Source organism: Phaseolus vulgaris, chromosome 9, assembly GCF_051622355.1.
Source record: "Phaseolus vulgaris cultivar YP4 chromosome 9, ASM5162235v1, whole genome shotgun sequence".
Classification (NCBI taxonomy): Eukaryota; Viridiplantae; Streptophyta; class Magnoliopsida; order Fabales; family Fabaceae; genus Phaseolus; species Phaseolus vulgaris.
Genome location: NC_143506.1, coordinates 2,762,800 through 2,775,980, shown reverse-complemented (window position 1 = coordinate 2,775,980; position 13,181 = coordinate 2,762,800). Strand labels below are relative to the sequence as shown.

The window sequence follows — 13,181 nt, the reverse complement described above, 5'->3', positions numbered from 1 at the left end:
TTGATACATTTGTATTCAATTTGTGATTTATTTGTAAGTTTACATGATTAAAAAGTGAAAAAATGTTATAACTAATAACCTTGTATTTGAAATAAGTTATTAAATTATACTGTGAGGTTTAGGATGAGATTAAAGCTTACAATGTTATACGAATACACAAATAAAAAGAACAACTTAATTCATAAAGAAAAATAGGATTAATAGTACATGATAACAAAATCTACATATAATATAAAATAGTTTGAAATTGCCCTTTTAATTTGTGGTTCGCCTTTATTTGCATGGTTATGCTTAGATTTTTTTTTCCATTGTTACATTAGAACTTATTTAGTATCAATTACATTTATAAAATTTCATGCACATCTATTTCCATTTTTTTTCAAAATAATTGTAAAATTTTATCGTTAATTAAAAACTTGATACACAAGTGTACAAATAAATATAAAACATTTAAATATAAACATTCATATGTTTTTAAATAAAACTATATTAATTTTAACAATTTTTAAATAATAATATTTTGATAAATTATTAAATTATACAAATAAATCTTATTTACATCCTAATTATATCAATTATATTATTGACAAATTTTTTATTTATTTTTACTTATTTATTTTCTTTTGCATTCATAATTTCATTTTCCACTCTCTTTTATTTTCTTTTATTCTCTTTTATTTTCTTACTCTCAAGCTCGTCCAAACATAATTAAGATCCTGTTCAGAGTCCAATATTATTATATGATATTATCATTACATGCGCTGCAACATTTTTATAGATAAAAAAATAAATACAAAAATTTGTGGTCCATTCTTAGGTGTACGTAAACCCGCAGGTCAATGAACGTTAAGATCAACTTTGCCCCACCATTACCCCTGCCTCAGCGAAGCACTGAAATAAAATAAAATAAAATAAAATAAAATAAAATAAAAGTTAATGACCCATTACATGTAAAAAAAAAAGACTTAATATTTTTCTGTATTTTTTTCATCCTCTATCTTCTGAATCGCTGTGCTTCCATTCCATTCCATGGCAAAACCGAAGGCTCCAAGGCGAACCCTAGAGTCATACTCAGTCAAACACATAACCAAAACCATTAGAGGTAAACTCACTCTCTCTTTCCCACAATATTTTTGACAAAACTTTCTTGGATTAAATCAGACGAATTCTGTTCTGTGCTAGCTCCATTTGCTTTCCTAAATCCAAACGCGCGTTTTGTTGTTTTCTCTCAGCTGGCGATTGCGTGCTCATGCGGCCGTCGGATCCGGGAAAACCGTCATATGTGGCCAGGATCGAGCGGATCGAGGCGGATGCGCGTGGCGCAAATGTGAAGATTCACGTGCGGTGGTACTACCGGCCAGAGGAGTCGATCGGCGGTCGCCGCCAGTTTCACGGTTCAAAGGAGGTTTTCCTCTCTGATCACTTTGATGTTCAGAGCACCGACACAATCGAAGGCAAGTGTACGGTCCACAGCTTCAAGAGCTACACGAAACTGGATGCCGTTGGGAACGACGATTTCTTCTGTCGGTTTGAGTACAATTCCTCCACCGGTGCCTTCAATCCTGATAGAGTTGCCGTGTGAGTCTATCACTTCTTTGAGATGCTCAGATATATTTTCTATTGAGTCTCTGCTGCCCTAAATTCGAAATATGTTTGTTTTTGGTAGAATTTCTTGTTGGAATGAATGGACTTTCACTCTTTGTTTTACTCAGCTGCTATCAATTTATCTATTAACTTGGAATGTGCTTTGGTTCATGACCATTCTAGGTTTCTGTCGGTTAATATGGTAATGGTTCAGATTTTGGGATTATTCTAGAATATATTTACTTAGTTATGTTATTAGGGCTTTATCTGTTCAGTTGGAAATGGTAAGTAGCTACTTTTTTTAGAATCGAGCTGTGTGATCTTATCTGGATTCTGCTGGCTGTGTGATGGAAGTTGTTTAAAATTTCATTGCAGGTATTGTAAATGTGAGATGCCTTACAACCCTGACGACCTAATGGTCCAATGCGAGGGCTGCAGTGACTGGTAAGCGGAATATATAAAGTGATTTTATCTTCAAATTATTGAGCTTCAGCTCTGTTATCCTGCCTGTTATCTGTAAGGTGTCTGTTTGGTTTATTGGACCCTGGTATGTTCAGTTCTTTAAATATCTTGTATCATTCTCATGGAACTTTCGGTTTTATAAGTCCTTTATCTCTTTTTTTTTTCTTTTGCTGGTATCATTTGAAGAAAGTATTTTAAGTCAGCAGTATGCAGGCATCATTTTACCTTGTTTGTTACTTTTCACTTGGACTATTCTTCACCATAAACAGCCAGTGTTATGTAGTATTGGTTTGATGTGTTGGTTTTTTCATCCTTGCTTCTGACTAGGCTGCTTGTGATTTCTCCCTTAACCTTCTCAATTCTGCTTAACTAGTAAAATTTCTCGAGTTTATTCTCAAATGCAACATCAGTTTCCGGGAACTCGGTAGGATTGGGTTAGTCTGAGAGTTCTTTATCCAAATTTATGTCACCTGTTAAAAGAATATTAATCAATGCAGATAAACTTTATACAATTAAGGTCATTCTTGATCAATTTCTCTTTTATGGTTAGTTTATTAAAACTGAACTAAGAATAAATATGGATACACTAAAACAGTGATAAACCATCCAATTAACTATTCAAAAAGTGTGCATAAAATGTGATTATCATAGACACATGAATTCTTCCAAACTCACGAGTTCAACATTATGTTGGGTGAATTCATGCGAGCTTAAATATTAAATGGAACAGTAGTAGTCAATTGTAGGTTGGCCAAACCGAGTGGCCCTTTGCTGCTGGTAAGGCACTAGTGACCCAGCACATGGATGTAATGTAATGGTGCCATTTCCAATGATATGAAGGCTTCTCTATGTGCTGTGTTAACAGACAAGACTCTGAGACCTTTGCCATTGCATGTTCACCATCATCAACCTTTATGGTCATATTGATATTTTTTTCTTATATGAAGTAAACTCTTGTGAATTTATGGAGCTGCCCACATTTTGCTTATAATCATGGATTGCTGCATGCATTTAAGTGTTATGCCACTCTTTTGTGTGGGTTATTGACATCTGGGTTGTAACTTAAGAGAACTAAGTTTCTTTTAATTATAACCACTTATAAATTGTAATTGTTCATGGCCATATAAAGTAAGATCGAGATGGAACCTAATGCAAACAATACGTTTAGGTGGCCATGTTATTTGTCTTTCTTAATTCGGCAAACCGTGTCATCTGCCACTGATAAGGTGTTTCATTAATTTCTTATTTCTTTCCTTATTATGGTTATCTACTATACTAGACAGTTATCAAAGCTACATTGTTTCAGGAATTTCATATCTTGTTTAAAATATCATAACAAAATTCATCAAAAGATTCATGTACTTGGATTCATTATTGTACTTTAATGCTTCCACTCTTTTGCATGTATGCATGCAATGGCACTCAAGTTAATGTGCCAAATTCATAGCATAAATTTGATGTTCCCCATAAATATTTGTCTAAGTTGATAAAACATGCTTAAACCACTGTAGTCAATAGGATGCTATGGCACAGTGGGAGAGTGGTCCCAACAAGATTCAAATAGTGGCAAAACCAGTGTCTATTGACGACCAACATTTAGTACCAAACTCGTTGCCCATTTCCTGATTTGAGAGTTATGTGAGTTTGCACAAGTTTTGAGAATTTACTTAAGTTAATCAGAAAAGAGTTCGATAACAAGTTAACTGATTTTTTTCTATCTAGGATCGTATGCTCAAGAGTTTGATAACCTTGTTCATGGCTATAGCTGCTCACCCGTCGTACTGTCCTCAAAAGTCCATTTTTATCTGGGAAACAACATTGTTCAGGTTTTTAACTGTAAAATTGCGATTTCTCCCCATTTTTCTAATGTGTTTTTTGCTTTTAAAAAATAGGATTTGAACCCTTTTTCCTTGCTCATTGCTGCATTGCATAAGAAAGTTAGCTGTGTATTGACTATGTTCCTTCACATTTTATAAGATTATTTTTTTCCCAGTGTTTTATTCATCTTTTTCCTTTAAAGCTAATTTTTAATCTAATTTGTTATGTTCTTTTTATGTGAATAATGAGCGCAGGATAAAATTCATGTGCATAATTATTCCACTGGCAATTCAAACAGTAGCACGTCCACAAACTAGCTAAGCAATAGCCTTTAGATTGGACGTGACGATCAACTAATTAGTTCATGGAACAGCTTAATTAAATTCCTGGAACCTTAGTCTAACAGAAAGAGAACATCAATTTTATTCATAGCAAATTTGGTATCCTCATCATTCTTACTATAGAACCGACTAAAGATCTGCTTTGTGAATTTTGAGATGTTTTACATATTTTTATGGGAGGCACAATAAATATGCAAGGTTTACTAGAAAGCCATTATTATTAGTTTGTTCGATAAACCATGATAATAGAAGATTTTTTACTTCGATACCTCTTTCAATGAGGATTTGTGCATTGGATGAAAAAAGCTTGTTTTGCAACACGTGCCGATGTCAGGCTGAGTGAATGGAGTCTTCAGCATGATAATTTATTTTTCAGGTTCCATCCTGCTTGCATAGACATGACTGTTGAAGAAGCCAAAAGACTTGACCACTTTTTTTGTGAAAGCTGCTCTGCCGAAGGTCAAAAAAAGTTGCAGAACTCTCATTCTGCTTCTAGACTCTCAGATACAAAGGTATTTCAAATAACCGTGTTTGATAACGTGAGTTGTTTTGTTTTCACTTTTCAGAACTTTATACCATTGAATCGACTCACTGAGACTTTGGAAAAGTTGATATCTTCATCTATCATCTATTGGTTTTCCAAATTCTATTCCATTGTCGAATGATTATATCCTCAATATCCTGTGATTTCATGGTCAGATGCGTTCTCAGTTGGTTCATTTGTATGTAGGAAGTCACCTTTTGAGTAAGAGAATCAGTGCCATTGCAAATTAATTTTTCTTTTGATAAATAACAAAAGTTGTTGTGACTGACATGCATTTGGTATTTCGTATCTTTTTCCAATCCTGTTTTGCTTAACATAACGTTTCTTTCTGGTTAGGTGTGAATTTTAGGACTTCATTTCGTATGGCTTGAATGCCTACGAACAGTGGTACCATTTTATTTGCGCTATACATTTATGGAAACCTGCCATGATATCTCACATAAGAATTATCAGTTTTGACCACCTGAATAATTTAGATATCTGGATTCTTCTTCTTAGGCACTGCCATGAAATAACATTAATCTGTTATTGTTGAAGTAGAATGCCATTGGTCATTATATGGATTCACGTGAGAGTAGTTTTCATGTAAAAATTCTGCTGAAAAAAAGGAAGGATTGATGTTTTAATATCTGTGTTGCTTGGTATTGCAGGTGGACACTAAACGCCGTCGTAGGTAATAGTGTGATAGTGTATAAAGCATCATAAAATGAGTTAGATCTATAATGAATGTACTGGAGATCTTGGTTTTCTAATCCTGGGTAGGGGCCAGACAAATACGGAGACAAAGTTATGTTGTAGTAAGTTGTAGTGGTTCACTTTCACATGGAAAGAGACTAGTTTGGAAATGTTTGGTTGGAGTACTGATGCAGTTTCCTTTGGAAGTGGAGGAGGTGTTTATGTAATTATATAGTGTAGATTCTGTCTCGTCTCTTCTGGTCCTTGTTCTGGTCCTTGTTCTGACTCGGACGGACTTTTGTAAAGTATTTTGACTTGTTTATGAGAGCAGTAGACACTTTAATTCTTTCTTTCTACCGATAAACATAGGCAGTGATCTAGATTTTCAATTCACCCATACATTGCATGCCAATAGTGTCTCAGTTGTGATAATACTTCATTTTTATACAAATTTTAAAATGTCTTTTTATATTTTATTAAAGTAACTGAATCACTTAAAATTAGAAAATTTTAAATTTTATTTAAGATGTAACCTTTTGAATTTTTCCTTATTTTTACATTTGTCTCTTTTTCTGTGTTCTTTTATTGGTTTAATTTTGGTTGAATGTTGTGGGCTGACTGAGGTTTATGTATTATAATTACAAATTTATTTTTATAAATGTAAGTAAATGTTTTTTTTATACTAAAGTTAATCTAGTTTATCTTTTCTACCGTGAAACTGTAATGCTGCATCTAGATAAGAACATAGACTAAATTTGTTTAATTATTCTTCTAGTTAAAATATTCAATTAGATAGTATGTCAATATTTCTTGTCATACTTTTATCTTTAGGTTTTATTTATAAATGTATGTGATTTAAGTGTCCTTCCCGTTATTTTAGTAGTGTCTTTGTATTTTTCTATTTCTTAATTCTAATTATACATAGTTTGATGATTTTTTTTTACTACATGTTTCATAAAAGTAAATTTTTTAAAGTTGGTCAATATAAACAAGGTTAAGTTTGGTTTTTCTTTTAAAATTATAATATTTTTGTTTCCAAATAATCACTTATCACTCTTAACATATTGTAACTTTTACGACTGTACAACCATTAAATCCAAAATTAAATATATTAATATTATAGTTTTCTTAAGTTACTCAACTCTTATTGGATTTAATATCCACTAACTCGTATTTTGACCTAAACCTACATATTTAAAAATATGATTATTTTTCAATTATATTTGTGAAATTTGCTTCTAAAACATAAAATATATTTCTTTTAAAATGTGAATTATATCAGTAAATGTTCTTATCAAATGAAGTGTTTCAAAATGAAGAGAATGATGTTTCCAAAAAACGGAACTAGATTTTAGAGAAACTAAGAAAAAATAAAAAAATATAAATATTAAAAAAATGAATCAAGTGAATATTCCATAAAAAATCAATCTATATTTATATATTTTTAAATAAAAATAAAAATATTTAAAAGTAATTAATTATTAAATACTTGTCATCCGTTAATTATAATTAAATTCATCATCATATAATACTTATAACTAAATTCGTTATCATAGTATCCGATCAAATTATAAATAATATTTTACATATTATAATACCAAATTTCTGAATATATTATACAAATTTTGTAAAAAAAAATAAAAGTAGGAAAGAGTTGAAAATTATGGATGATTTTGGAAGAGAAAGAGTAAAACGGAGTTGCAGGGGATAAAAACGACGTCGCCGTCCAGTGTCGTACGGAATTATGATTCCCGACGCAACTGCCACACACACACACCGACTTCTCCAGATTTATCCTTTCGAGGTCGGCATTTTCTGCTCATTGCCACACCTCCCCACGTTATTCCGCCACGTGTCTCTTCTCCATTCGTCCCATCTCAGCTCTCTCTCTTTTCTCCCACCCTCGCACTCCCTCCAACTTCACTTCACTCGCTCTATTATTCTAAAAAGTTAACAAACCCATTTATTCAATAACTCCTTTCCAGGTAACCAACCACATTAATTCTTTTCTTTTTCATACTCTATCATTAATAAATATTATAAATTATTCAAATAAACCAATTATCTCTTCTTTAAATAATTAATCAATTAGATGGAAAATAATCCTGATAGGTCCATTTAACTTTTTTCACGATTAGTTGTTAGAATAAATATTTTAAGAAATAAAACAAACAAAAAATAAGATGCCATCTCGATAATTATAATACAAGTAAAAATAGGAAAACAGTATTTCAATCATTTTAAAATATGACACACGTTACTGTAAAAAATATATAGTTATAATTTCATGAAAATGAATTGAGAACATTTTGTATATTAAATACATGCAGGAGGTTGGATTTGGAGGCAAATTCATTGGCGTGAATGCAGAGTTGCAACTACAGGCGCGTGAAGGAAAGCGAGAGTGAACTTTTTTTTTTCTTCCTTAACTTAATCCACACGTCGGTTACCACCTTTTGATTTTCTTAATCGCGGATAGTGCGCGTCGTGCTAAGTATAAATGGTGTCCCACTCTTACACCTTAAAATCATCCAATTCAATTCATAAACTCATCACTTTGCTTTTGGCAGTGCCAGCTATATCATACACCTACAGTTCCGTTCACTCTTTTCTCGAGTTTGTTATTGTGATCCGATCATGGCAGAGGAAACCCAGAACAAGTATGAGACCGCAGAGAGCAGTGAGGTGGAGGTCCAGGATCGTGGAGTTTTTGACTTTCTCGGTAAGAAAAAGGAAGAAGAGAAGCCTCAGGAAGAGGTGATCGTCACCGAGTTTGAAAAGATCACAGTGTCAGAGGAGAAGAAGGAAGAGGAAGGAGAGAAGAAGCACAGCCTTTTAGAAAAGCTTCACCGATCTGACAGCAGCTCTAGCTCTGTAAGTTTTTCTTTTCCTTTTGTCTCTATGCAAATATATAGATATATATGTATGTGTATATGTATATGTATATGCGTGTAATTGTTCATCGTAGCTGATCAAAGGAATAAGCTCAAACCAACTTAACATGTAACTTCTTATGCAAGTTGTCAACTCTTTTTTAATGTAAAAGTTTGTGGATCTCTTCATGTATAGGAGTTGTTGAAGTTTTGTCTTGTGAGATAGAGATTTATGTTAATGAATCATTTGTGATGAATACTTAAGCGATTTTGTCCATATGTAAATCTAATTAATTAACATTATTGGTTGTTAAAAAACACTGATCCAATCTGGGTTTTATTGAAAGAGTAATGTGGTTTTGATTGGTGTATGTGCAGTCAAGCGAGGAGGAAGGAGAAGACGGGGAGAAAAAGAAGAAGAAGAAGAAGGAGAAGAAGGAGAAGAAGAAGATCGAGGAGAAAATAGAGGGTTATCACAAGGAAGACACGAGTGTTCCAGTGGAGAAAGTTGAGGTTGTGGAAAGTGAGGAAAAGAAGGGGTTCCTGGAGAAGATTAAGGAGAAGCTACCAGGGCACAAGAAGAGTGAGGAGGCGGCAGCTCCTCCTCCGCCACCACCTGCTGCCACCTCATCGGAACATGAAGGAGAGGCGAAGGAGAAGAAAGGTATATTGGAGAAGATAAAAGAGAAGCTTCCTGGTTACCACTCAAAGACAGAGGAGGAGAAAGAAAAGGAGAGTGGTGGTCACTGAGATTGAGAGAAGGGTTGTGTTGTGGGGTTTGGTTGGAGATGATTGTGGTGTGCTTTGTTTTCATTTCATCATATCAAACACTTGTGGGCTTTCTTATCTTTTGTGCTTCTTCTTCATGCATACTTTACTTTTTTATTATTATTATTGTGTATGTATCATCTCTTGCATATACAAAAAAGCTTTCTGTACCTTTCCTCTTTCTTTTTCTTTTTCATAACTTTGTTTGATGTAAAAAAAATGTATGGAAAGAAATTTAATTCAATAATCTACTATTTATTTGTGCTTTAGAATTTCTTTTTTGAATAATATTTAATAATTGTTGATTGGATGTATATAAAACTCCCCACCACGCATCAGTTTAATTCCCAATCCAATTAATTGAGACTGTACATGATTTGAAATAGTTTAATTTGATTCAACTTTAGGATTCTATTCACTAAAATAAGTTGATTTGGATTAAACATTTTATGATCAAAATTTACTGAATTTAAGCTTTGTTTTGTTTTAAAAAAACTAAATTTGTAATTTTCAAAGTATATTTTATTGAATGAAACTTAAGTGGAAGTAACCGTTCCTATACCCCACTCTACTTGTAGACAGGTAATATTTTTTCAACATTTTTTTTAAAAGTTAGGAAAATGATACTTTGACCATATATAACTGAAAAAAAATTAAAATAATAATATGATTGGATAAAAAATATGAGTTGTTAATGTATTATTATCCTAAAATTATTTATATTATTTTTAAATTTACACAAGCACACACATTTCCCATATCTATCACACCTACACAATATTTATCATTGTTTTAATTAAAAATATTTCATTATTTAATCAAATTTATTTTTTTAATAAAAAATAACGTATTTCTGCAAAAAATAATTTAAAATACCAAAATAATACGTACTTTCATAAAAATTAATTTAAAATATCAAAACAACTAATTGGAGGTTTAAAAATATCAATTCAATTTAAGTGATGATTTTTCTTTTTTAAGTAACTCATCTCATAAGACAGACAAGTTTTCTTAACTTTAATCCGATCACAAAAGAGTTTAAAAACAAATTAAGAGTCAAACTATATTTTTAAGAAATTTAATCTCTATATCTAATTTAATACCGTTTTTCTTCTTTGAATTGAAATAACTGTAAAGGATTTTTTATATAAAATTTTAAATGAGTAACTAATGAAACTCCTCAAATAACCTCTAACAATATACTTATGTGCACATATTTTAATTGCATAAATTTATTAATAAATAAAATATAATTTATATATGGAATTTATTAATAATAATTTAAATTAAAAAATTGAAACATGCGAAACGTTAAAAGCCTGATCTGAGAAGGAGTTAAGACATTTCAATATAGAATATATTTGGATAAATTTTTGTATACACAATTTAAAAGTTAAAAATAGTTTATGTATAATCTATTTGTAAATTTATTTTATGTAGCTTTTCTATTTTTAATTTTTTAATTTTATGTAAATTAGTCTTGACTTATAGATATAAATATTCCAACATCACGAAACTAGAATTAATATTGGTACGTGTTTCTACAAAGCTTAAACCTTGTACAACACTACTTTCTGTTACAATCTTCTCGTCTTTCGGTTAGGCTTTTTTGGTTGTATCTCCTTTGATCTGGACATGATGGGGGAGTACCTGCGAAGACACTTCGACGATCAAGTCAGTCCGAGAGCTACATACCAGAAGAGTAGGGAATGAATAGTTTCTTTGGGTGTTGTGCCCCTTCTACTATTTATACTACTTTAAATAAGTTCTGGCTACTATAGATCTGCTTTAGAGTTCAAACGAATATCCAATTGTGCCTTAACCGTATTTATTACCTAAATTGACTTATTTATATCTAACTACGTGTTTAACTTTAAATTTTGTCATCTAGTCTGGATTGAATTTATATATGTACAAGTGTCTTTTCAACTTTAAATTTCAAAATTGAACTCACTTAAACTTTTGAATTGAAAAAAAAATATTCCTCTTTGTTCTAGGGCATTCGATTTGGGGCAATAATGTAAACAGTGCCATACCCCACTTCAAAGAGACAAAGACCTCTGAAATTATGATTGTTGACCATTTGTAGGCTATAGTACTAATATTCATTTTCGTGTTAGGATTCTTTAATACTTCATTATTTTTGGTCCTCTTGTAGGGCACTCAACATTTTCTTCTTTAAACACGGACCTGTGCAAGCGCCATTAATGGAGCTCTGCTACAAGTTTCATCATGGCCCATTTAAACATAAAACTACTAAAGCTAAACCTTTACACCCTAAAATACACAAAAATGTTATATATATCCACGAGAAATCTCAACATATATTTCTCCCATTTCAAGTAAAAATATATTCTTCAGTTGCGTTTAGATGTCAAATTTTTTAAGATTGAAACGTTTAAGTTTGAATTGAATTTTTTTAAAAATTGATCGGATAAATTATTATTTTTAATTGAAAATTCTTAATCCTGATGGGACAATTTAATTTTAGCTATGTAAAATGAATTAAAAATTAAATTTTTGACATTAAACTTAAAAAAAGTACCAGTCAATCTTTAAATATTTACAGTTTAGAAATAAGTATAATGATAAAGAGAGGAGAGATATAGGCAAAGTAAAGAAGAAAAAAAAAGACGGAAAGAAGATGAAGGAGAGAGAGGAAGATAGAAAATCCTAAAATTCACATCCATAGTCCTACGCCATATATACCATTTATTTTTAAGTAGAGGAAAACCATTGTTATTTATGTGTTTGTATTTTCAAAATTTAAATAAAATAATATGAACCATTATTGAATATTGCAATGAAAAAGTTATAAAAATTTGAATTTTTAAAGTGATTTTATAAAAATATTTTAATTTTTTATCAATTGTTATAATTGTTATATAGTTATACAACAAAAACAATAAGTTTTTCATTTTTACAACCATTTATATATTAATTTTTTTATCAGCAAAAAATAAATAAAATAAAGTGAGGCACTTCAAGGTGCTCAATCCTTATACAAAATTCCAAATCAAGTTCCTAACACCCAACCAACTAGGAAACCGACAGACATTACAACACAATAACCATAATAACAAACCAGAACAAGATACAAGATTTCAACAAATACAGAACAACAACGTCCCAAAGAAAACACACCCTCTAATCAGGACACAAAAACCAACAACTAAACAAGAACTTTGCCAATAACCAAAAGTACACTAAATATCCAAGTGTTTAAACTAACAAACCGACCCTACGAGAGGAATAAATAAACCAAAATGAATCTACACAAAGTACACCACAACTTCCAAATGTGGTTAAATCATAACCATAATCACCAAAAATCCATCTCTCAAAACTCATACATCATAAAGATTCCAACACCAAACCGAGTGGGATAGAACAAATAACATTTTCTTTACTGTAACCCGAGATCAAATCCATCAACTTGACCTTGCCAGGTAGAATCAAAAGCCAAAAAAAAAACCTGCACAAAACACACAAACTTCCTGTTGGTGTTGAGGGAATAAAACAAAGCAAGATATTTGTGAACAGAAAATATATATTTTATTTCACTGTTATTTTTCAAATAAGAATACAATCTCTCTAAATAGTCTTACAATAGACTTCTCAAATTCTACCTTCTCTCTCATAAAACCTATACTATAATTTACATTTAAATCATAGTATAAATGACTTTCAAAACTAGAATTAAAGATAATAATTATTGTCTATTCAGATGCTAAAATAAAACTGATGACGACTGAAGGCTTTGAGTTTAATGCTAACAAATTCCCCCTTAAACTCAAACCTTTCATATTATTCATTCAGATTGTTGCTTTTCTGATTGTCATCGCTCACACTGCCTCCAATATTTTCCTTCACTGCATCAATCCGTGCAGAATTTTGAATTGAATTACTTTTAATTTTCCAAACAAAATCTTCTCCACTTTCACCCTTTGAATTAAAAGGATTTAAGAAAGACTTTGACTTCAATGAGCTTCGAAGATAATGATTATACCATATTTCTCTTTCAGATGATGTCTCAACACCATTCCATTTATGGTCTTCTCCTAAGTCAAAACCATTATTTTCAAGTAAAACACATGAACCAAAAGGGGCTTTTAA

At 31.3% G+C, this 13,181-nt stretch overlaps 2 protein-coding genes across 2 annotated transcripts; both read left to right on the top strand.

The window, feature by feature from the left end:
* The first annotated feature begins 882 nt into the window (after positions 1-882).
* SHL1 (PHD finger family protein / bromo-adjacent homology (BAH) domain-containing protein) lies at positions 883-5,770 on the top strand. Its single transcript, XM_068624681.2, has 5 exons — positions 883-1,102; positions 1,233-1,578; positions 1,960-2,028; positions 4,582-4,717; positions 5,400-5,770. The coding sequence occupies exons 1-5, from the start codon at positions 1,030-1,032 to the stop codon at positions 5,424-5,426; spliced, it is 651 nt and encodes a 216-aa protein (XP_068480782.1). The 5' UTR covers positions 883-1,029; the 3' UTR covers positions 5,427-5,770.
* Positions 5,771-7,759: 1,989 nt separating this feature from the next.
* On the top strand, positions 7,760-9,334 carry ERD14 (Dehydrin family protein). The gene is made up of 2 exons (XM_068624679.2): positions 7,760-8,298; positions 8,676-9,334. Exons 1-2 carry the CDS (start codon positions 8,062-8,064, stop codon positions 9,045-9,047), a joined length of 609 nt encoding a protein of 202 aa, XP_068480780.1. The 5' UTR covers positions 7,760-8,061; the 3' UTR covers positions 9,048-9,334.
* Positions 9,335-13,181: the final 3,847 nt, after the last annotated feature.